The 22,701-nt window shown below is 45.9% G+C and overlaps 2 protein-coding genes across 4 annotated transcripts in view; one reads left to right on the top strand and one right to left on the bottom strand.

The window, feature by feature from the left end:
• Positions 1-10,114, top strand: part of ARHGEF4 (Rho guanine nucleotide exchange factor 4) — an 86,021-nt gene extending 75,907 nt beyond the window's left edge. The window contains 6 exon segments of the mRNA XM_035008306.1: positions 70-302; positions 605-734; positions 6,547-6,678; positions 7,461-7,704; positions 8,469-8,546; positions 9,081-10,114. Coding sequence (XP_034864197.1) covers positions 70-302; positions 605-734; positions 6,547-6,678; positions 7,461-7,704; positions 8,469-8,546; positions 9,081-9,232 — 969 coding nt within the window. The 3' untranslated portion in view covers positions 9,233-10,114.
• A 900-nt stretch (positions 10,115-11,014) lies between these two features.
• FAM168B (family with sequence similarity 168 member B) overlaps positions 11,015-22,701 on the bottom strand; it is a 45,609-nt gene continuing 33,922 nt past the window's right edge. For all 3 annotated transcript variants that reach the window (XM_035008308.1, XM_035008307.1, XM_035008309.1), the window contains exons 4-7: positions 18,256-18,398; positions 17,944-18,121; positions 16,036-16,161; positions 11,015-15,583 (exon numbers count right to left, since the gene is read on the bottom strand). In XM_035008308.1, coding sequence (XP_034864199.1) covers positions 16,049-16,161; positions 17,944-18,121; positions 18,256-18,398 — 434 coding nt within the window. In that variant the 3' untranslated portion in view covers positions 11,015-15,583; positions 16,036-16,048. The remainder of the gene's footprint in view (positions 15,584-16,035; positions 16,162-17,943; positions 18,122-18,255; positions 18,399-22,701) is intronic.

Raw genomic sequence — 22,701 nt, 5'->3', positions numbered from 1 at the left:
GTGCCTGAGGCGCCTGGGTGGCCTGAGGGGCAGGGGCTCCCCATGCTAACCTCCAGCTTGTGCCCCCAGCAAGCGGACTTCCAGATCTACTCAGAGTACTGCAACAACCACCCCAATGCCTGTGTGGAGCTGTCGCGGCTCGCCAAGCTCAGCAAGTACGTGTACTTCTTTGAGGCCTGCCGGCTGCTACAGAAGATGATCGACATCTCGCTGGACGGCTTCCTGCTGACCCCCGTGCAGAAGATCTGCAAGTACCCTCTGCAGCTGGCCGAGCTGCTCAAGTACACACCCCCCCAGCACAGGTAGGAGGCTGTAGGGGAGCGGGGGCCGGGGGCCAGCCAGGGTGTCGCGTACTGGCTGTGGGTGGCCACTGCTGTAGGCGCTGGCTGGCAGCCCACAGTCAAACAGGCGCCACTGTTGCATGCTGTTGCTGCAAGGAGGGGACCGGACAAAAATGGGGTATTCCGTTCTGCTGTGTCCAGCCAGGTGTGCGTTGACAAGTGAAGAACTGGCCGAGGGCAGAGCCCCAGAGGGAAGCAGCTCCACAGGGGGCCCCTCTCTGCTCTCCAAAGTGCGGCCTTCTTCCATCTCTCTTCTGCCCCAGGGATTTCAAGGACGTGGAAGCAGCCCTACATGCCATGAAGAACGTGGCCCGGCTCATCAATGAACGGAAACGGAGGCTTGAAAACATCGACAAGATTGCTCAGTGGCAGAGCTCCATAGAGGACTGGGAGGTGAGGGTCCCACACCCCACAAAATACCATGGGGCTCTGCCCCTGAACAATCTAGGAAGGAGCTGAAGCAGGGAGCCGTGCTCCTGGGAGCTGGCGAACAGGCACCAGTGGTAAGCAAGCTGGTCCTCTGCCCAGGCCAACCCACCCGAGCACTGAGCTGCAGGCCTGGTGGTGGAGAGTGTAGGGCATGTGTGAAGTAAGATGTCGCTCCTGGTGCAGCCGGTCAGCCCAGCAGGACAGGCCAGCCCCCAGTTTTAGTAACTACTAGGACTTCTCCCAACAGAAGGGTTCAGGCCTGCCATAGCATGACCAAAAACAATTGCCATGGGTTAGAGCCTCCTGGTTCCATTCTTCTGGCTTGCACATACCCCTTGTCTCTGCCAGTCTTGCCTTCTAAAGCTGCCGGAGGCCTGAACTTACAGGGACATTTCCTGTCCTGTTCTCTCACCTCCACCCACTAGCCATAAATATTATGAAAATACAGATTCTTGGGCCTCATCCTAGAACTAGGAAATTAGAATCCCTGGTGGTGGGGCTGAGCAACGTGGTCTTTGTTTTGTTCAGGGTTTTTTATTTTCTTGGTGCTTGGTTCTGAGGCCCAGACCTGGCTAAGGACCCCTACAAAATTCACTTATCCCAAACTGAACAGCTGCCAAAAACTCCTGGCTGAGGTTTGCATTTCCCAGGAGGAACCGAAAGGGGGCAGGGCTTAGCCTGAAAGTTTGAAGTCTAATGATGGGGCTTCAGGTACTAACTACATTTAGCTGAGAAAACTTCCTTAGCCCCTAAAAGACAAAGTTCACAGGTGACTTCTAGCCAGGTCTAACTATTCTTGAGCGCAGCACTGAACGAAATATCATGGGAGTCATATAGGTAATTGTATATGTTCTAATAGCCATCTTAAAACAGAAAAAAAAGAGTGAAATTAATTTTTTTCTTTTCTGCTCAGTAATTTTCTTTTTTTATATATATTTTTTTATTAACATATAATGTATTATTTGTCTCAGGGGTATAGGTCTGTGATTCATCAGTCTTATATAATTCACAGTGCTCACCATAGCACATACCCTCCCCAATGTCTATCACCCAGCCACCCCATCCCTCCCACCCACCTCCACTACAGCAACTCTCAGTTTGTTTGCTGAGATTAAGAGTCTCATATGGTTTGTCTCCCTCTCTGATTCATCTTGTTTCATTTTTCCCTCCCTTCCCCTATGATCCTCTGCCTTGTTTCTCAAATTCCACATATCAGTGAGATCATATGATAATTTGATCTGATTGACTTATTTCGCTTAGCATAATACCCTCTAGTTCCATCCACGTTGTTGCAAATGACAAGATTTCTTTTTTGTGATGGCTGCATAATATTCCATTGTGTGTGTGTATATATACGTATATATATGTGTGTGTGAGTGTGTGTGTGTGTGTGTGTGTATATATATATATATATATATATATATATATATATATATATACCACAGCTTCTTTATCCATTCATCTGTTGATGGACATCTAGGCTCTTTCCATAGTTTGGCTATTGTGGACATTGCTGCTATAAACATTGGGGTGCAGGTGCCCCTTCAGATCAGTACATTTGTATTTTTGGGGTAAATACGCTCTTTCCACAGTTTGGCTATTGTGGACATTGCTGCTATAAACATCGGGGTGCATGTGCCCCTTCAGATCACTACATTTGTATCTTTGGGGTAAATACCTAGTAGTGCAATTGCTGGGTCATAGGGTAGCTCTATTTTCAACTTTTTGAGGAACCTCCATACTGTTTTCCAGAGTGGCACCAGCTTGCATTCCCACCAACAGTGTAGGAAGGTTCCCCTTTCTCCACATCCTCGCCAACATCTATAGTTTCCTGATTTGTTCATTTTTGCCATTCTGACTGGTGTGAGGTGGTATCTCATTGAGGTTTTGATTTGGATTTCCCTGATAGCGAGTGATATTGAGCACTTTTTCATGTGTCTGTTGGCCATTTGGATGTCTTCTTTGCAGATACGTCTGTTCATGTCTTCTGCCCTTTTCTTGATTGGATTATTTGTTCTTTGGGTGTTCAGTTTGATAAGTTCTTTGTAGATCTTGGATACTAGCCCTTAATCTGATACGTCATTTGCAAATATCTTCTTCCATTCTGTCCCTTGTCTTTTGGTTTTGTTGACTGTTTTCTTTGTTGTGCAAAAGTTTTTTATCTTGATGAAGTCCCAATAGTTCATTTTTGCCCTTGCTTCCCTTGCCTTTGGCAATGTTTCTAGGAAGAAGTTGTTGTGGCTGAGGTCAAAGAGGTTGCTGCCTGTGTTCTCAAGGATTTTGATGGATTCCTGTCTCACATTTAGATCTTTCATCCATTTTGAGTCTATTTTTGTGTGTGGTATAAGGAAATGGTCCAGTTTCACTCTTCTGCATGTGGCTGTCCAATTTTCCCAACACCATTTGTTGAAGAGACTTTTTTCCATTGGACATTCTTTCCTGCTTTGTTGAAGATTAGTTGATCATTGGGTTGAGGGCCCATTTCTGGGCTCTCTGTTCTGTTCCATTGATCTATGTGTCTGTTTTTGTGCCAGTACCATACTGTCTTGATGATGACAGCTTTGTGATAGAGCTTGAAATCTGGCTTTGTGATACCACCAGCTTTGCTTTTCTTTTTCAACATTCTTCTCGCTATTTGGGGTCTTTTCTAGTTCCATACAAATTTTAGGATTATTTGTTCCAATTCTGTGAAAAATGCTGATGGTATTTTGATAGGGATTGCATTAAATGTGTAGATTGCTCTAGGTAGCGTTGACATCTTCACAATATTTGTTCTTCCAATCCATGAGCATGGAATGTTTTTCCATTTCTTTGTGTCTTCCTCAGTTTCTTTCGTGAGTATTTTATAGTTTTCTGCGTGCAGATTCTTTGCCTCTTTGGTTAGATTTATTCCTAGGTATCTTATGGTTTTGGGTGCAGTTGTAAATGGGATCGACTCCTTCATTTCTCTTTGTTCTGTCTTGTTGTTGGTGTATAGGAATGCCACTGATTTCTGTGCATTGATTTTATATCCTGCCACTTTACTGAATTCCTGTATGAGTTCTAGCAGTTTTGGGGTGGAGTCTTTGGGGTTTGCCCCATAAAGTATCATATCTGCAAAAAAGAGAGTTTGACTTCTTCTTTGCTGATTAAGATGCCTTTTACTTCTTTTTGTTTTCTAATTGCTGTGGCTAGGACTTCCAATACTATGTGGAATAGCAGTGGTGATACTGGACATCCCTGCCGCATTCCTGACCTTAGGGGGAAAGCTCTGTTTTTCCCCATTAAGAATGATATTTGCTGTGGGTTTTTCATAGATGACTTTTATGATATTGAGGTATGTACCCTCTATCCCTACACTGTGAAGAGTTTTAATCAAGAAAGGATGCTGTACTTTGTCAAATGCTTTTTCTGCGTCTATTGAGAGGATCATATGGTTCTTGTTCTTTCTTTTATTAATGTATTGTATCACATTGATTGATTTGTGGATGTTGAACCAACCTTGCAGCCCAGGAATAAATCCCACTTGGTTGTGGTGAATAATCCTTTTAATGTACTATTGGATCCTATTGGCTAGTATTTTGGTGAGAATTTTTGCATCCATGTTCATCAGGGATATTGGTCTGTAGTTCTCCTTTTTGATGGGGTCTTTGTCTGATTTTGGGATCAAGGCAATGCTGGCCTCAAAAAAGAGCTTGGAAGTTTTCCTTCCATTTCTATTTTTTGGGACAGTTTCAGAAGAATAGGTATTAGTTCTTCTTTAAATGTTTGGTAGAATTCCCCTGGGAAGCCATCTGGCCCTGGCTCTTGTTTATTGGGAGATTTTTGATTACTGCATCAATTTCCTTAGTGGTTATGGGTCTGTTCAGGTTTTCTATTTCTTCCTGGTTCAGTTTTGGTAGTTTATACATCTCTAAGAATGCATCCATTTCTTCCAGATTATCTAATTTGCTGCCATAGAGTTGCTCATAATATGTTCTTATAATTGTTTGTATTTCTTTGGTGTTGGTTGTGATCTCTCCTCTTTCATTCATGATTTTGTTGATTTGGGTCATTTCTCTTCTCTTTTTGATAAGTCTGGCCAGGGGTTTATCAATCTTGTTAATTCTCTCAAAGAACCAGCCCCTAGTTTTGTTGATCTGTTCTACTGTTCTTTTGGTTTCTATTTCATTGATTTCTGCTCTGATCTTTATTATTTCTCTTCTCTTACTGGGTTTAGGCTTTATTTGCTGTTCTTTCTCCAGCTCCTTTAGGTGTAGGGTTAGGTTGTGTATTTGAGACCTTTCTTGTTTCTTGAGAAAGGCTTATATTGCTATATACTTTCCTCTTAGGACCACCTTTGCTGCATCCCAAAGATTTGAACAGTTGTGTTTTCATTTTTATTGGTTTCCGTGAATTTTTTTAATTCTTAATTTCCTGGTTCTTTAGTAGGATGCTCTGTAGCCTCCATGTATTTGAGTTCTTTCCAAATTTCCTCTTGTAGTTGAGTTCTAGTTTCAAAGCATTGTGGTCCAAAAATATGCAGGGAATGATCCCAAACTTTTGGTACCAGTTGAGACCTGATTTGTGACCCAGGATGTGATCTATTCTGGAGAATGTTCCATGTGCCCTAGAGAAGAATGTGTATTCTGTTGCTTTGGGATGGAATGTTCTGAATATATCTGTGAAGTCCATCTGTTCCAGTGTATCATTTAAAGTTTTTATTTCCTTGTTGATCTTTGGCTTAGATGATGTGTCCTGATTTCAGTGAGGGGGGATGTTAAAGTCCCCTACTATTATTGTATTGTTGTCGATGTGTTTCTTTGATTTTGTTATTAATTGATTTATATAATTGGCTGCTCCCATGTTAGGGGCATAGATATTTACAATTGTTAGATCTTCTTGTTGGATAGACCCTTTAAGTAGGATGTAGTGTCTTCCTCATCTCTTATTATAGTTTTTGGTTTAAAATCTAATTTGTCTGATCTAAGAATTGCCACCCCAGCTTTCTTTTGGTGTCCATTAGCATGGTAAATGGTTTTCTACCCCCTCACTTTCAATCTGGAGGTGTCTTTCGGTCTAAAATGAGTCTCTTGCAGACAGCATATCGATGGGTCTTGTTTTTTTATCCAATCTGCTACCCTGTTACATTCAGGGTAACTATTGAAAGATATGGATTTAGTGCCATTGTATTGCCTGTAAGGTGACTGTTACTGTATATTGTCTCTGTTCCTTTCTGGTCTGTTACTTTTAGGCTCTCTCTTCACTTAGAGGACCCCTTTCAATATTTCTTGTAGGGCTGGTTTCGTGTTCACAAATTGTTTTAGTTTTTGTTTGTCCTTGAAGGTGAAATTTATTTTAATGTTCTATTTAACTCAGAATATCCAACGTATCATTTCAGTGTGTACTGAACATAAAATCATTAGTGAAATATTTCACATTCTTTATTTTATTTAGTCTTCAAATTCGGTGTTATTTTACTTACATAACATCTCAGCAGGGATTGGCCACATTTCATTCAAGTGCACATGCCACAGGCTGCCTCCTGGCCCCATTTTGCAGAGACAACCAACTTGTAGGTCAGATGACCTTTTCACTCCCCACCCCACCCCCAACAGCCCCCACCACTTCCTTGAGCTTCAAGAGCAATCCCTCCCTCAGTGGCCTTCTGCTTACTACTTGCCAGTGGGGACCACAGGCAGGCCAGGCCAGTGGGGAGGCCACCCAACCCCATGATGGAGGCAGGAGGAAGTGCCCAGTGGAGAGGGCTTCCAATGTTAGGTGCACTCAGCTCACAGCTCTCCTTGGGGTACCCCAGGGGGAAGATCTCCTGGTCAGGAGCTCAGAACTCATCTATTCCGGGGAGCTGACTCGTGTTACACAGCCACAAGCCAAGAGCCAGCAGAGGATGTTTTTTCTCTTTGACCACCAGCTCATCTACTGCAAGAAGGTACCAGAATTGCTTTGCCCTGCTGGATGAGCCATTTAGAGCAGGAGTAGAGGGGGTGAAGCTGAGGGCTGGGAGTAGCTGCCAAAGAAAAGGAGCCACACAGAGGTGGTTCCTTTTCCTGGGGACCTTCAGTGGAGCAGGCCCTTTGAGGTGATTCTGTGCAGAGGGAGCCAAATAGCCCAAGGACCATGGCAGTCTGACCAGGGCCCAGTGTTGTTGAGAATACCTTCCTGCTTGACCTAGCCCCTGCTTGTTTCTAAAGCCACCTCTACTGTCCCTGCAAATCTCAGCTCCCCCTGAGCCCTGGGATCCTTGCTCCCACTGCTGCTTCTTTGCTGTAGCTTCTACTCCTCTCAACACGTGGCCCAGGTGGCTTTGTCGAGGAAGCCTGCCTGGCTGCTGGCCCTGGGCCCAGCCTGGTAGGCCTGGTACTCTTCTCTGTCATGCAGGGTGGGCCCTGGGCCACTGTTTCCATGGCTGCCTCCCCACGAGATTATGGGTACCCTAAAGACCCTCCAGGCCAGTCAGTAACTGAAGGCCAGTTCCTTCGCTGAAGGAGTGAGGCTCCTGCATCATGGCTACAGCACACAGTTGTGGGCTACACCAACACTCACTCTGCCCTCATGAGCCCACCATCTGCTTGGAAAGTGGGTGAGCAGCCCACTGGCCCTTCCAATTGCAGGGTGCGGGGTGAAGCATAAACATGGTCAGGAGAGTGGTTTGGAGGCCTGGGAGGGACCCAACAAGCAGGATAGGCCAGGAGCTCACAGAGTCTCTGGCAGGATCTTCTCCGCCGGGATGTGCTGTACTATAAGGGCCGAGTGGATATGGATGGACTGGAGGTGGTGGATCTAGAGGATGGAAAAGACAGAGACCTCCACATGAGTGTCAAGAATGCCTTCCGGCTGCTCTGCGGCACCACGGGAGAGAGTCACCTGCTGTGTGCCAGGAAGCCTGAGCAGAAACAGCGCTGGCTCAAGGCCTTCGCCAGAGAGAGGGAGCAGGTGCGGCTGGACCAGGAGACAGGTGCGAGACGCCATCAGCCTTGCTCCACTGTGAGGGCCCACCCAGCCCTCCTAACCCCTGAACACGAGGTCAGGAGAACCTTGAGACTGTGAGACAGCATGTCCCACCGCCTAAGGGCCTCAGGTTTTGGCAAGGCTCCAGGGCACCTCTTCATTTCAGCCCCAGGGCATGGGTCTCCTGGCCTGTTGGGGGTTTGCTTCCAGAACACTCACATATGCACGCACACTTCATAAGGTGGAGGCCCTCTGCTCAGTTGCAGAGACCCGGTGAGGCCTCTTTCCAGCACAAAGCATTCAAGTAGGATTTGGGCACTGGCTGTGAGAAGCCTCCCCCACCCCAGCATAAGCAAGGCACCTTCCCACTGCATTCCTCTCCTCTCCGTGGGCCCCTGGGCATCATGCTCAAGAGTGACCAGATTGGCTCTTGGTCTGGGAAAGCCACAGTGGAGAGAAAGGATACTAGATGCTGGATACATCACGGATTAGGTCAGGGTGAGAGATGGGATAGGGCAAGGATGTGGGGAGGGCCCTTGCACATCTCCTCTGCCTGGCTGGTCAAGGCAGGCTGGCTGAGCAGGATGCCGAACATCTGCAGCATGATGAGATCCCAGGCCCTGTGGGAGGTGCAGGGTACACAGAGGACCACACAGATGCCAGGAGACACAGGCAAGAGGAATTATTGGCTGGGGAGGTGGGGGCGGGGGGGGGAAAGGCAGCCAAGTCCTCAAGGTAAGCAGAGGTCTCATTTGTGGCCCTCCCTCCCAGGCTTCTCCATCACCGAGCTGCAGAGGAAGCAGGCCATGCTGAATGCCAGCAAGCAGCAGGCCACTGGGAAGCCCAAAGGTAAGCGGATGGTTCCCTAACTCCTCCCATAGCAGCCTGGCCCTAGCCATGATCAAACTCTTCTCTGACCCCCAAAGTGAGCTAGCTCCTGGGGCCCACGTGCTGCCCACTGCCCTTTGCAGGTAATTGTTCCCAAAGATTGGTGTTGAGGCCACTGGTAACAAAGCTTTCGTCGGTGTGCAGTTGATGTTGCTCTCAATTCCCTTGGGTACCCCAGAGCAGGAACATTAGTGGAAGTGCACCTCCCCAGGCAGGATTTCTGGGAGGCCTCGTTCAGTCACCTGGCAAGGAGCTTCTTACAGAGATGTTAAATGCCTGGCATGCAGCCTGTTCCATGGAGGAGCTCCAGAGCCCCACACCATCTCTGTAGGCTAGCGGGTGGCCCAGGCCACTAGGTGTGGTGGGCCGCATAGGAAGGCAGTTCCCTCCCGTGGGACAGGCCCCATCCCACCCCCCTACTGAGCAGAGGCTGCCGCTCTGCCCTGTGCCACCTGGCGACCTAGGCACCTATGATCCCTGCTTTCTTCTGCCCAGCCCTCAGCCGGCCCTACTACCTGGCACGCCAGAAGCACCCGGCTCTGCCCGCCAGCCTGCCCCAGCAACAGGTCTTGGTACTGGCAGAGCCCAAGCGAAAGCCATCCACCTTCTGGCACAGCATTAGCCGGCTGGCACCCTTCCGCAAGTGAGCCAGCTCCCCATCCGACAGCACTGTCTGGACCTGCCCCGCCAGTGGGCCTCCACAGCTTTTTCTCCCCGAGGCCCACCGCATGTGGCCTCCTCTGCTGGTCACGCACACTGGAAGTTACGGACTGAGCGAGGGAGCTGCTCGGCGCCCCATTCGTGGATTCTCCCCCACTACTGGTGCACTGAAGACACCAGCTGGAGGGGCAGGGGCCCACAGCGGTGAGCCTCCCACCACCCTCTGGACCTCTATGGGGCCTCCTGGGAGCTACAGCTCAGAGCCAGCGGCCAGGCCAGTGTAGAAAACTGGCTGCTCTGAACCCTCTTCTCTGGACATCTGATCGTCCCTCCTCCTGTTTCCTCTGGGCAGGGGACCATCTGCCTTTAGCCCCTGCAAAGTTGGGCTCTGTGCCCCCTGCCCTCCAATTGTCCCTCAGGCCCCCAGTCCCCAGCTGGTGGTGCCAGGCAACTTGCATCCCTGGAGGGTGGGAACCAGAATTCTCTGCACAAAAATGTCTGGCCCAGAGCCAACTCATTTTTGCCTCCCAGCCCGTCTAGGCACTCCTGGCTGCTGGACACCCTTCCTCACTTGTGATGTGTTTATAGTGGAAAGAAAACAAAACCATAGTCACTGCATACTTCCGCCAGGGTTTGTGACCAGTCCACGTGTAGTTGTGGGTTGACTCCAGAACCTGGTCCCGGTTTTTTTGTTTGGATTGTGCTGTTTTTCTAACAATGGGGAAAAAGAATTGTTATCAGTGACACAGAAAGATTGCCTTACCCTAAGTGAGCATGAGAAGCCATAAGGACTGAATTCTGTGGCCCAGCATCCAGGACTGACCCACCAACCCAGAGGCCGGTGGACATGTGAGTTAGAGGGAAGCCCACGTCCCGCTGAGAAGGGTTCCCCATGAGTACAGCCAGGACCTGGCCTGTGGGTGTGGAACACTGAGCTGCCCCTCTGGCCCATGGGAATTCAGCAGCATGTACAGTCAGTCACTCTTGCACTATACCTTCTCCAAGCCAGAAACCACATTTAATTTCATAAAGAAACTTATGAAAAATAACCTGGCTGCCAGCCCTTGTTTTTCCATTTGTGTCTGTGTATTTTCTTCTTTGCATGCCCCATCCTTCCTGTACCTCTTATACCTGTCTCTGCCCTGGGCCTTTCCTTCAACAGAAAGGAAGAGCCCAGCATCACCCAGTGCGTGGGAGCTCACTTATCTGCAGACCATGCCCTCAGAGCTTTGGTGGACAGAAACAAAGGTGATGGGGGAAGTACTTCAGAGGCTCAGACGGAGCTGGGAGGACAATATGTGGCCCAATCAGCTGTCCTGATGTGGGATATAGCTGGCCCAGCTCCTCTAACCTATTCAGGCCTGGAAGCCTCCCTGGCTGCTCCGAGTCGATGTTTAGCTGACGTTGGCCAATGTCAATTTGGGGAACAGGAAGTCTGCAATCTTTCTGGGTCTTAGCATCCTCCTCAGTGAAATGGAGAATGCGTCCTCCCAGGACGAGCGAGGCCACAGGACCAGAAGAGGAACAGGGCCAGCTTTCCTCCCCTTCCCCCAGGGGAAAGAGTCCCCACAACCTGCTGCCTCCACACACCCTTACACACTGAGATGTCAGTGCCACACAAGGTCACCGGGGCTGAGCACCACAAGGCCCTCGGCCCCCAAACCCTGGATGTCCTAACTTGAAAGAATCTATACCACCTCCCAGCCAGGCCATGCCACCTCGATAAAACCTACAGGGGAAAAATTTTTTTAAAAAATCACAACATGAAACACAAGTCAATCTTTATTGAAAACTGCAGTATTAATACATAACAATTCTTGTTACAATAAACGTGCCTTTAAGAATTTTAAATCTGAGCTCATCTACTCATCAGATTGCATAAAAAATTAAAATAGTATGAATTTACACATAATGGAACTGGCTCAGGATGGATGTTCCATTCCTTTGTATTGATGGACACCGTAAGTTCAATGCAGAGGTGAGGGATGCCTTTAACACTGGAAGACAATGCTGACTTAAGCTTAAAAAAAGTACCAAGAGAACGGTCTAAAAAAAGTATTTAAAAATCATTTAAAAAAAAAAAAAAGGAACCATTTCCTAGTCAGTCACAGCCCATGTGGCTCCTTGGGGCCTCTCCTCCATCACAGCAACCCTGCCAGGAGTGCAACAGAGCCTATTTTACTGACCACTAGTCTGCACAAGGACCCGTGGGAGACTGACAAGGCTCAGGAGGCCCAAACGAGAGACACCTGTCATCTCCAAAACACCAGCCCTGGGAGCAAAGGTCTCCTGAAGCCCTCTGCAGGCTTCCTGAACAGACACCTGCCTCTCCTCTGTCTCCCTGTCCCAAGTAAGTAAACTTTAGTCCTGGGGATTCAAATAAGGTTATCCCTAGGGGGTTTTCTGTTCTTCAAATGAATGGGGGGTGGGGGGGCTGCATGCTAGGGGTGGGGGGAGAAGACAAATCCTCTGAAACATGTAACATCAACTTTGCAACTTTCAACCCAAAAAGATCAGACCCTCCTCTGCAGCAGGTCATCTGCAAGTCTGTTCAAAAAAGTCTGATGCACCTTCAGAAAGCTCAGGCTGAGTAATAAACAGCTCAGGGGAAAAACACACACAAACACTTGAGATGTGCTAGAGAGGAGCTAAGCAGTCTGCCCTTCCCCTGAGCCAACCACACTCCTCTGTAGAGACACCCCCACCCACCCTTAGAAAGCACCAGAGAGAAGAACCAGAAGCTGCCCCCCACCCTCAAGCCACTCAGCCTTAAAACTGCCCATGAGCCTGCTGAGGGGTCAGAGAGGCATCCTGTCCTGTCTGGGCAATACTCAGGTTGGCAATGACTGGGGTATCCAGCCATTAGCTGCCAGATAGGGAGAAGGTGGCCCAACTGGTCAGAGAAATACTGTTTCCAACTGTTTCCAAGAACTGAAGAAGTCTGGATTTCCTTTTGGAAGTGGGCCCCAATGCTGATGTAGTTGGCATGTGCCACCTTTCACCACCGGCTGGCAGGCACACTCACAGAAACCCGTGTGCCAGAGAGCAGCATAGCCAAAGTGCCTTAAGAATGTATTTCCTCTCATTATAGAAGTGATGGTGCCACCAGATGGAGCAAGGCACTGTATGCCCAGCGTGGGAAGGGCAAAATGCTTGCCAACCAGATGCCCAGGCCGAGGCTCAAGACCTCCCTCGTGTCCTGTAAATACTGCATTTGCATAGCACTCAAGAAACAGAGTCACAGAACAGCAACTGGCTGGTCTAATAACCATACCAATAAGAATGTTCTGAAAAGATTTAACACGATACATAAAAGCTTCTGGAAGCGCCTGGCCTCCATGCCTATCACCATGAATGGCCCTGGCCATGATGTTGGCTTCACTTCACAGAGGCAGCAAGCTGATGGGACCAACGCTCTTCACTAAACAGTCAAGTCACCTGGCCCAGATCCTAACAAAATTTCCATAAGCAAAGAGACCTCCTAAACCTTAGCAGAGAGGCTGTAGAACAATTTTTTTTTTAATACCCATGATAACATTCATGTTTAGAGGAATTAGGTCCTTCGCTTGCCTATCTCCACTTCTGAAAGAACCATAATTCAGCTGAAAGACTCTCAAATTAGGAATGTCACATACAAAAAGAAAAGCAAAGTTTCTCTGAATGTTCCACTATTATTCTTGGGATATCAAATTATGCAAATTTATAACAGAAGTCTATTCCTTAATTAATTTTACTGGAATTAAATGCTGTTAAAATTGCAACCTATGACAGTTTTGCTACTATTCGTATGTCCAGATTCTTACCTGCTAGGCAAGATCTACCTTTCATTATATTTGATAGCTGACGCCCTGACAGGTTCAAAATAGAAGATTTCCAGAGATGTATTCCATTATGCAAAAGTATTTGATAAAGCCTCCCAAAACTCACCTTCACAAAAGGAGAAAAGAGATTAAAAAAAATTATAAGGTGGAAAGTGTTTATGAAGCTGATATAAATGGGGGCGAAATGCAACCCACCCTTCTTGCTCTCAAAAACACCATTTAATTCAGTGCTTGTGAAAACGCTCACCCTGTGTGTGCCATGTCTTAAGCAAGCCCAATGAAGCATCCTATATAACTTCTATCTTTCCTCAATTCAAATAACTCCACCCCTTTACATGTAGTTTTGTGTGTGTGTGTATGTGTGTGTGCGCACACCCATTTTGATGTTCAGGGCTTTACTAAAGCATACATTAAAATCGTATTTTCTCCTAATCTATTACACTAAACTGGGGAAACTGACTTTTCTTTTACTTGGTCAGTTCAGCCCTGGAACCCTTAGAACCTATCAGATATTTATCACAAACCATCTACTATACAGATGGAATTACCAACAAAGAGTTGAAGAAGTGGACACAAACCATGTGCCTGAAGTAAATGGTTCACATACACACAGACACACACTGACAAACACACATGTGGGTTAAGTGCTAATGAAGCAATTTAAAGTACTTATCAGTAAGCACACTATGTTAATAGACATTAGGAATAAGGAATCTTCTGTTTACAATGATCCATGCAAAAATATTCCTAAACTTCTTATAAAATAAAATGTGGAAAAAAAAATTATGGGGTACTTACTACAAAAAATAAGGTTACCAAAGGCTCAGGGGTCAGGTGTCCTACTCACCAAATGGGGCCGAATGCCAAACCAGTGCCAGAGTCCTGACCTAGCTGCCAGAGATGTAGGGGCAGGGTCCCCTCCCCAACCAAAGCCCACAACACTTGAAACAATGATGGGGTGAACAGGAGCATACCCCACGCCCACCTGACAGACTGCTGAAAGGGAACAAAACCCTCACCCTCCCACCCCCTCTCTGAACAGACACACATTCCCATTGATACAAGTTGGGCACATTTAGGCAAAAAAATCCTTTTCATTTCTTATGTACAATATTCAGACTTTAAACACAAAATCCTTTCCGAATAAATCCTGGAAAGCAAATGCATTCTGATGCTGCCTGGCCCTTTGCTGTCCATACCTGCTTTGTGCTAAGAGCCCTCAGCTACAAGACATGGCAGACAAGGCTCACAGACAAAAGGCACCAGCCCTTCCCTCACATCTCCACAGACCCATCTCCAGGAGCAGCCTCCAAATTTTCTGAGATGACAAGTCCCCATCAGGTGGATGGGCCCAAACATAGCCACAGCCCTGCCTCTCTACAAGAAACTTCAAATAAAGTTTTGTTCCCTTTTAATAGTTCTTAAATATACAACTTTCTTCATAACAGCTGAAATCTTTGCCCTTCTTTGGCGAGGAGGGTGACAGGGGGGCGGTGAGAACAGCAATGCCTATCTATGTTTTCAGTGGACTGAAACATTTCTTGGGGCAGGGAGGAATGGTTTTCTGTGCTAAATAAAGGAGAAGCCAATACCTCCTACAAGTGTGGCTGTTTCTCCTTCACATGTCTTCCATCCCAGGAAAATAATTTAGTTCTACATAGGACTTTTCCAGTAAAGATACAGAAAACCTCATCTCTATCTGTAAGAGGCTTGTCATGAAAACTTAAATGGCAGAGAAAATTGCTTTGCTGATACAAAGACCACCTCTTGCCCCTAGCTATATACTGGCCACACACTCTACACTTTCACGATGATCTTTAAGAATGTCCACACCACAATGCCCCCCAAGACTAAATGGCAAGATAGGGATGCCCAGTAAGCTGGCTGCATCCCTGGCAGTGGTGGCTCTCCTGGCACTCTCCCTGTCCCTGCAACTCTCTCCCCTCGCCGTGCAGTCAGTGTGAAAGAAACAGATGGCTGAAAACTCAAAGTCCACGTTACCAACTGGCAACCCACCTCAACCCCAAAGGCTGAAGAATCATCATCTAAGGGATTTCAGATACTCTATGAAGAAATTCACTTTAACACTTATAACTTTAAGACTCTGCATACAACAGTGCATTAGTGATACAAGTTATAAAATGCTTTTCCATTCCTTTGGGTTTTGCATATGATGGTTTTGCATCAGTCACTGCAGGTAGATTGAGCAAGCTTTGTTTTTGTTTGTTTTTTTAAACATGCATTCAACTAGATATGATTCAGAATAGATTAATACTCCCTTTTAATCATTACAGTTAGCTAAAAAATTGCCAGGCAGCCCATAAAACAGGATTTGCTTTAAGACCAACCCACAGAGTTAGTTGGAGACTAATGGCGCTGGGACCTGCTGGGCCGGGCCATAGTAGTGTTTAGCTAAGTGTAGAGAGCATTAAGAAGAAAGTCCGGGTTGGAGGCGCGAGGCCTGCAGCACCAGCTGTGGAACCTCCATGATGTGACTGCACAGCTCCATCCTCAAACCTGGCAGGGGGAAGAAAGACAGACACAGTCAACAAAGAGTGCCTCTGGCACCACTGCTCCAAAAAGGAGGGGTTTCATTCAACTCAAGGAGGACGAAATCCACTAGGACCAGAAAGGGCAGCAGCAGGAGAGGCCACTGCTCCTGGTTCTGTGGACCTGAGAGAGACTTCCAGTTACAACTAGAATCCTATTTCCTGCAGAAGGCAGTGGGAGATTAGAGCATGGAAGAGGAAAGGAACAAAGTCTACAGTGTATACAGCAAGTACTCCATGGTTCCCTTCCTTCTTCTACTTTATAGAGTCCCAATAAGAACAAAAATTTAAATACCACACTGCTCTTGGATTAACAGGTAGCATTTTTCTCATTAGTGCTTAAAATGTTAGATTTGCCATTCTGTACTGAAAAAAATACACTTTAGTCGAGAGTCAACACAGATTTCACCGGTCACTTACATTTGCAGGGTGATCACCACTGAGGGGGCACGTAGCTGTAGGTGGGCGTTCCTGGGGCCCGATACGTGGGCACAGTGACTGGGTGGGGGGCAACAGGAGTTGGGGAGTGGGCGGTCAGCAGGGTACCTGGAAGAAAGAGCAGCTGTCTCAGTGGCAGGCAGCACCACCACACACAAGGCGAGCCCGTGTCACCATACAGCTCCACGCTGCCCAACGAGAGAGCTCTGGCCCGGCCTGCTTTGAAAGGAAGGAGATACACAGAAGGAGGGGTAGTCTCGACCTAGAGTGCTGTCAGAACTCTGATCGTACACAACTCAAAGCTGTACGAACACAGCAAGCTTATATGATAACGTCTACAGAAGGCTTTGTGCTTTCCCTTCACACAAGCATACTCAATGATTTTTGGAAATCAGGTAATTGACAAAATAAAAAAATTCAGCCTTAAAAAGGAAGGAAATTGGTTACATGCTACAACATGGATGAACCCTGAGGACGTTATGTTAAGTAAAATAAGCCAGTCACAAAAAGATACATCCAAAAGGACTCCACTTACATGAGGTATCTCGAGTAGTCAAACTGACAAAGTATAAACGGTGGTGGCCAGGGGCTGGACTGGGCTGGGGGTGGGGGGCACAGGGGATAAGGGGAATTGTTATTTAATGAGCAGACCTTCAGTTCTGCAAGGTGAAAAAGTCCTGTTTTACAAAAATGTGACTAAAGTTAACATTACTAAACTATATACAGTTAAAAATGGTTAAGATGGTAATAAATTGAAGAGAGGGAAGACTCCAAACTACATGAGCTTCTGAGTACATGAAAATAATGTATTCCCTTATAACTACAGAAAACTCAGCAACACTCTGAGCCCATCTGTAGATAAGCAGAACCTCAAACCTAACAGCCTCACTTTGCTTCTCTTCACTTCCCATCTCCCTGCCCACAACAAGCCCACAGCCTGCCATCCCTCCCTCCACATGCCTCAAACATGCAGTTTCTGTCTCTCCACAGATAAGTATGGGAAACCCAAATACAATGGAGACTCTGGGCAGAAAACACATACCTTTCTCTCTGGCACAATCTCCCTATGTTGAAGTTAAAAAAAAAAAAAAAAAGAAAAGAAAAAAAAGAGGGAACAACAATGGGGAAAAAACCCCAACAAAACAAAAACAAAAAAACACAGCCAATGGCAAGCACGTGCATCTTGTGTACCTGGCCGCCCGGCCATAGACAACTCATGTGCCCACTGGAGGTAACCTAATCCTTAGACATTACGTCAAGTCCCCAGGGGCTCTGTAGTCCAAGAAGATGTGTACATCCTACCCAGGAGCCTCATGTTTCTGTGATTTATTTTTCTGACCAAGGGAAGCCTTGGGAAATAAAGTCGACCAATGCCAAAGGATTTCTACAAGTAGCTGTTAATGTCTATTAACACAAAGCCAGTTTTTTTAGATTTATGCAAACACCAACATTCACACAACTTGCCCTGCAAAGATAGCCCACAATAAAGGGTGGTACCAGGAGGGCCAGCCCACCTAGACACAAAGTAATCCCCTTCTGCTCAAGCTTGGTATGCTCCTCAGGGGGACCGACCACTCCTCGGCCCTACTGCCAAGGGTTCAGCTCACCCGTCAAATACAGAGATCACTAACCAGTTGTGCCCACAGGAAAGGTACCTGGTTCTTGGCTTGTCACTCTAAACCCCAGACTCCTCTCAACTGAAAGGAGAAGAGGAGGAAATGAAGGGAAGGGAAAGAAAAAGATTATATGCTGTTCCTTTCCTGACGAGTATGTCCTTCCATACAACTCGAGCCATGAAAAATCAAACCAAGGGTAAAAGAATTAGTGAGCTCTCTCTTCCCCCGGCTCTCACGCCATCATAAAACAGGCAACCCAGGGTCAAGGACTCACCTGCCGACATGGCCATAGTGGTCCCAGCCACCATGCCCATGGTGACGCCGTTGCCTCTAGGTGGAGGGATGGGAGCAGGGTACACCGTCGCCGGCATGCCATTGGGCTGCACCACTGTGGTGTGGTGGATGACGTGAGGGGGTGCTGCATACAGGGGCTGTGTGTAGTACGTGCCTTGCTGTGGAGAAGAGGAGAGACAACTGCCACAGGGCTCCACACCCCATGGATCAGAGCCCAGAGAGAACCAACCCTTCCCGTACGCACAGTGCCCGTGAGCACCATTAAGAGACCCACAGCACACCCCAGGCCTACCTGCGCGTAGGGGCTCTGCTGGGGGTAGGCACTTCGCACAGGGTACACAGCGGTCTGGTAGGGGTTGGGGGAGGAGGAGTATGGTGGCACTGCCCCGCTGGTGGGGGAACAGGACACTTTGTAAGGTGTGCCGGGAGTGTAACCTGAAACAAAGAAGCCAATGGCCGTGAAAAACCCAGAGCTTTTCCTCTAAGGTCAGGAACAAGACAAGGCTGTCCACTCTCACCACTGATATTCAACACAGTACTGGAAGTCCTAGGCACAGCAGTCAGACAAGAAATAAATGGCATCCAAAATGGTAAGGAGGAAGTAAAACTGTCTATCTGCAGATGACATGACACTACACATAGAAAACTCTAAAGACTCCATCAAGAAACTAATAAATGAATTCAGTAAAACTGTAGGACACGAATATATAGAAATCTGTTGTGTTTCTACACACTAATGAAAAGTAGAAGAGAAATTAAGAAAACAGTCCCACTTAAAACTGTACCAAAAAGAATAAGATACCTAGAAATAAATTTAACCAAGGAGGTGGAAGACCTGTGCTCTGAGAACTGTAGAACACACTTATGGAAAAAAACTGAAGACAACACAAATAAATGGAAAGCTACACCACACTCATGAACTGGAAGAATATTGTTAAAATGTCCTTACTACCAAAGGCAATATACAGATTCAACGCAATTCCTATCAAAACACCAATAGCATTTTTCACAGAACTAGAACAAACAATCCTAAAACTTGTATATGGAACCACAAAAGACCCTGAATAGCCAAAGCAATCTTGAGAAAGAAGAACAAAGCTGGAGGTATCACAATCCCAGATTTCAAGATATATTACAAAGATGTAATCATCAAGACAGTATGGTACTGGCATAAAAACAGACACACAGATCAATGGAACAGAATAGAGAGCCCAGAAATAAACCCACGTTTAATTGGCCAACTAATGATCTACAACAAAGGAGGCAAGAATATACCATGGGGAAAAGACAGTTTAATAAATGGTATTGGGAAAAGTGCACAGCTACATGCAAAAGAATGAAACTGGACCACTTTCTTACACCATACACAAAAATTAAAATGGAATAAAGACCTAAATGTGAGACCTGAAACCTCAAAAAAGTCCTAAAAGAAAATCTAGGCAATAATCTCTTGTACAATGGCCTTAGCAACATATTTATGGATCTCTCAAGCAAGGGAAACAAAAGCAAAAATAAACTTAGAACTACAATCAAACTAAAAAGCTTCTGCACAGGGGTTCCTGGGTGGTGCAGCTGATTGAGCGTTCGACTCTTGGTTTCGGCTCAAGTCACGATATCAGGGTCATGGAATCGAGCCCCCTGCCTGGCTCCAGGCCCCACACTGAAGGAGTCTGCTTCGGTTTCTCCCTCTGTCCCTCCCTCCCGCACTCGGTCTCTCTAAAATAAACAGATCTTTAAAAATAAACAGATCTTTAAAAATAAACAAATAAATAAAATGCTTCTGCACAGTAAAGTAACCCATGACAAAACAAAAAGACAACTAGTGAATGGGAGACAAGATCTGCAAATGAAAAATGTGATAAGGGGTTAATATCCAAAATTACATGAAGAACACCACCAAAAAAACAATCCAGTTAAGAAATGGGCAAAAGACCTGGATAGACATTTTTCCAAACAAGATCCCAGGTGGCTAAAAGACACATTAAAAGATGCTCAACATCACTCATCATCAGGGAAATGCAAATCAAAACTACAATGAGATCTCACCTCACACCAGTCAGAATGGCTAGTATCAAAAAGACAAGAAATAACAAGTGCTGGTAAGGATGTGGAGAAAGGGGAACCCTGGTGCACTGCTGGTGGGAATGAAATTGGTGCAGCCACTACAGAAAATAGTATGAACATTCCTCAAAAAGTTAAAAACAAACAAACACCACATGATCCAGTAATTCCACTATTGGGTATTTAACCAAAGAAAATGAAAACACTAGTCTGGAAAGATACATACACCCCTATGTTTATTGTAGCATTATTTACAACAGCCAAGATATGGAAGCAACCCAAGTATCCAATGATAGAATGGATAAAGATGATGTCATGTATATGTACGTGTGTACACACACACACACACACACACAAACACACTCTCTCTCTCTCTCTCTCTCTCTCTCTCTCTCTCTGGAATACTACTCAGCCATAAAAAAGAATGAGATCTTGTCATTTGCAACAACATGGATGGACCTAGAGGATATTACGTTAAGTGAAGTAAGTCTGACTGAGAAAGACAAATACCATATGATCCAGTGATTTCACTTATATGTACAATCTAAAAAACAAAACAAAGCAAAAACCACAAACAGACTCAAAAATAGAGAACAAAGCAGTGGTTGCCGGGCTGGGGGAGAAGGGAATGGTGATAGGCAAAACAGGTGAAGGGGATTAAGAGGTACAAACGTCCAGTTATAAAGTTAAGTCAGTCATGTAGACGAAAAGTAGAGTACAGGGAATATAGTCAATAATACTGTAATAACACTGTATGACTGTGCTAAGCAATGAGCAATACACAGAAATGTTAAATCACTATGTTTATACACCTAAAACTAATAAAAAAAATTTTTTAAAAGGAAAGAAAAAAAGGCCTTAATTCAAACCCACTTTTGGGCCCGGCACAGGGAGGAACCACATGTGCAGTGAGGAACAAAGCAATGTTACAGCCCTGACTGCAGTCAATATCTGACACCACTGTGGCCCTGTCTATCCTCCACAAACATCTGACTTCATTTCTAGACCTGATGTGCAAGTATGTTTGTGGGGACTGGGGGAGAAGGGAAAAAACAAAGGAGAAGGTTCTACTGAGAGTATACTCAACACAGGAATAGGAAAGAAATACCTGTCCTGTGGGAATACAAATTGGTACACCTTCCTGGGCCACAATCTGGCATTAAAAGTATGGACTGGAACAGACTCAACTGTAAGAATTCTCATCACAGTGTTGTTTATTACAGCAAAAAAAAGGGGACAGGGGAGAAACTTGTCAAACACCAGGGCTAAGATAAAAAGATTTGAGTTAAGACAGCAAGTTGAACACATACATTTGCATCTGTCCCCACCCAAAGTGACAATAAATCAGATTAATAAGTTAAAGATGTAAAGCCACAGAGACAAAGAATGGGAGAGAAGACAACACTTTGGAACCTAAAAAGCAGAAGCGGAAAATGATCTGGCAGACTCAAAATAGCTACATCGCAGCCAACAGTGAAGAGGGCCGAGAAGCAGCCTGCTACCAGGCACACCCCTTCCCCAAAACCTGGAAACTATCAGCACTTGCTTCCAGTTGATGGAGGGCTAAAAGTCTGGAAGAGTGGCTAGAGTCTATTTGCTAAGCCAGAAGATGTCTGGCTCCCCATTCTTCCTGACTCCCCATCCCAACAAGGAACAGTGGCTTATTCTCAAGGGAGGGTATGAGAGGGCCTCTGAACTGCTATGTTCTTAGCAGCTTTATTCATAATGACCAAATGTCCACCAGCAAACTGGTACATCCATAGAATAAAATACTAGTTAGCAACCAAAAAGATACAACTGCTGATACATACAACATGGGATAAATCTCAAACTATAAGATGCAAAAGAAGCCAGACATAAGAATACATGCTGAGAGGTGCCTGGCTGGCTCAGTTGGTGGAGCACCTGACTCTTGATCTCAGGGTCCTGAGTTCAAGCCCCACATTGGGCACAAAGCCTACTTAAGAAAATTTTAAATTATTAAAAAAAATACATGCTAACTTCACTGATAGGAAACTCTAGGAAAGACCAACCTAATATTCCAAGATAGAAAACCGACTGGTGGTGGTCAGGGGCCAGAGGGCATGAAGGAACTTCTCAGGGAATGAAGTCACTTGACTGTGGTGGCGTTACACAACTGTATACTCCTGTCTAAAGACACCAGACCAACCGCTTAAAAGGATAACTTTTAGTATATGTAAATTATACCTCAATAAAACTGCTTTCTAAAAGTGAGAGAGGCTCCCGGGTGGAGCACTCAGTTAAGTGTCTGACTCTTGGTTTTGGCTCAGGTCATGATCTAAGGGTGATGAGACTGAGCCCTGCTTCCGGATCCACATTCAGGGTGGAGTCCGTTTCAAGAGTCTCTCCCTCTGCCCCTCCCCCAAACCTCTCTCTAAAATAAATCTTCAAAAAAAATTAAAAAAAAAAAAGGTGTCTGAGGTACTATTTCTCATTCATTACGAGACAAGGGCTCACTCACTCACACTTAATTCATGGGCGTGTCAGTACAACTGCTCATAAAGCTAGAGAAATACTTTCCATAGGACCCAGCAATTCACGCTCAGATATCTATCCTAGAAGAATGAAAACATATGTTCACACCAGGACTTATAAAAACTGTTCACCAAACTTCTTCATAATAGACAAAAATTGGGAAATAACGCTCATCAAAAGG

This window comes from Mirounga leonina, unplaced genomic scaffold (assembly GCF_011800145.1).
Source record: "Mirounga leonina isolate KUSES-001 unplaced genomic scaffold, KU_Mleo_1.0 Mir_151, whole genome shotgun sequence".
Classification (NCBI taxonomy): domain Eukaryota; kingdom Metazoa; phylum Chordata; class Mammalia; order Carnivora; family Phocidae; genus Mirounga; species Mirounga leonina.
The sequence above is the reverse complement of the archived record's forward strand: the minus strand, read 5'-3'. Positions and strand labels throughout refer to the sequence as shown.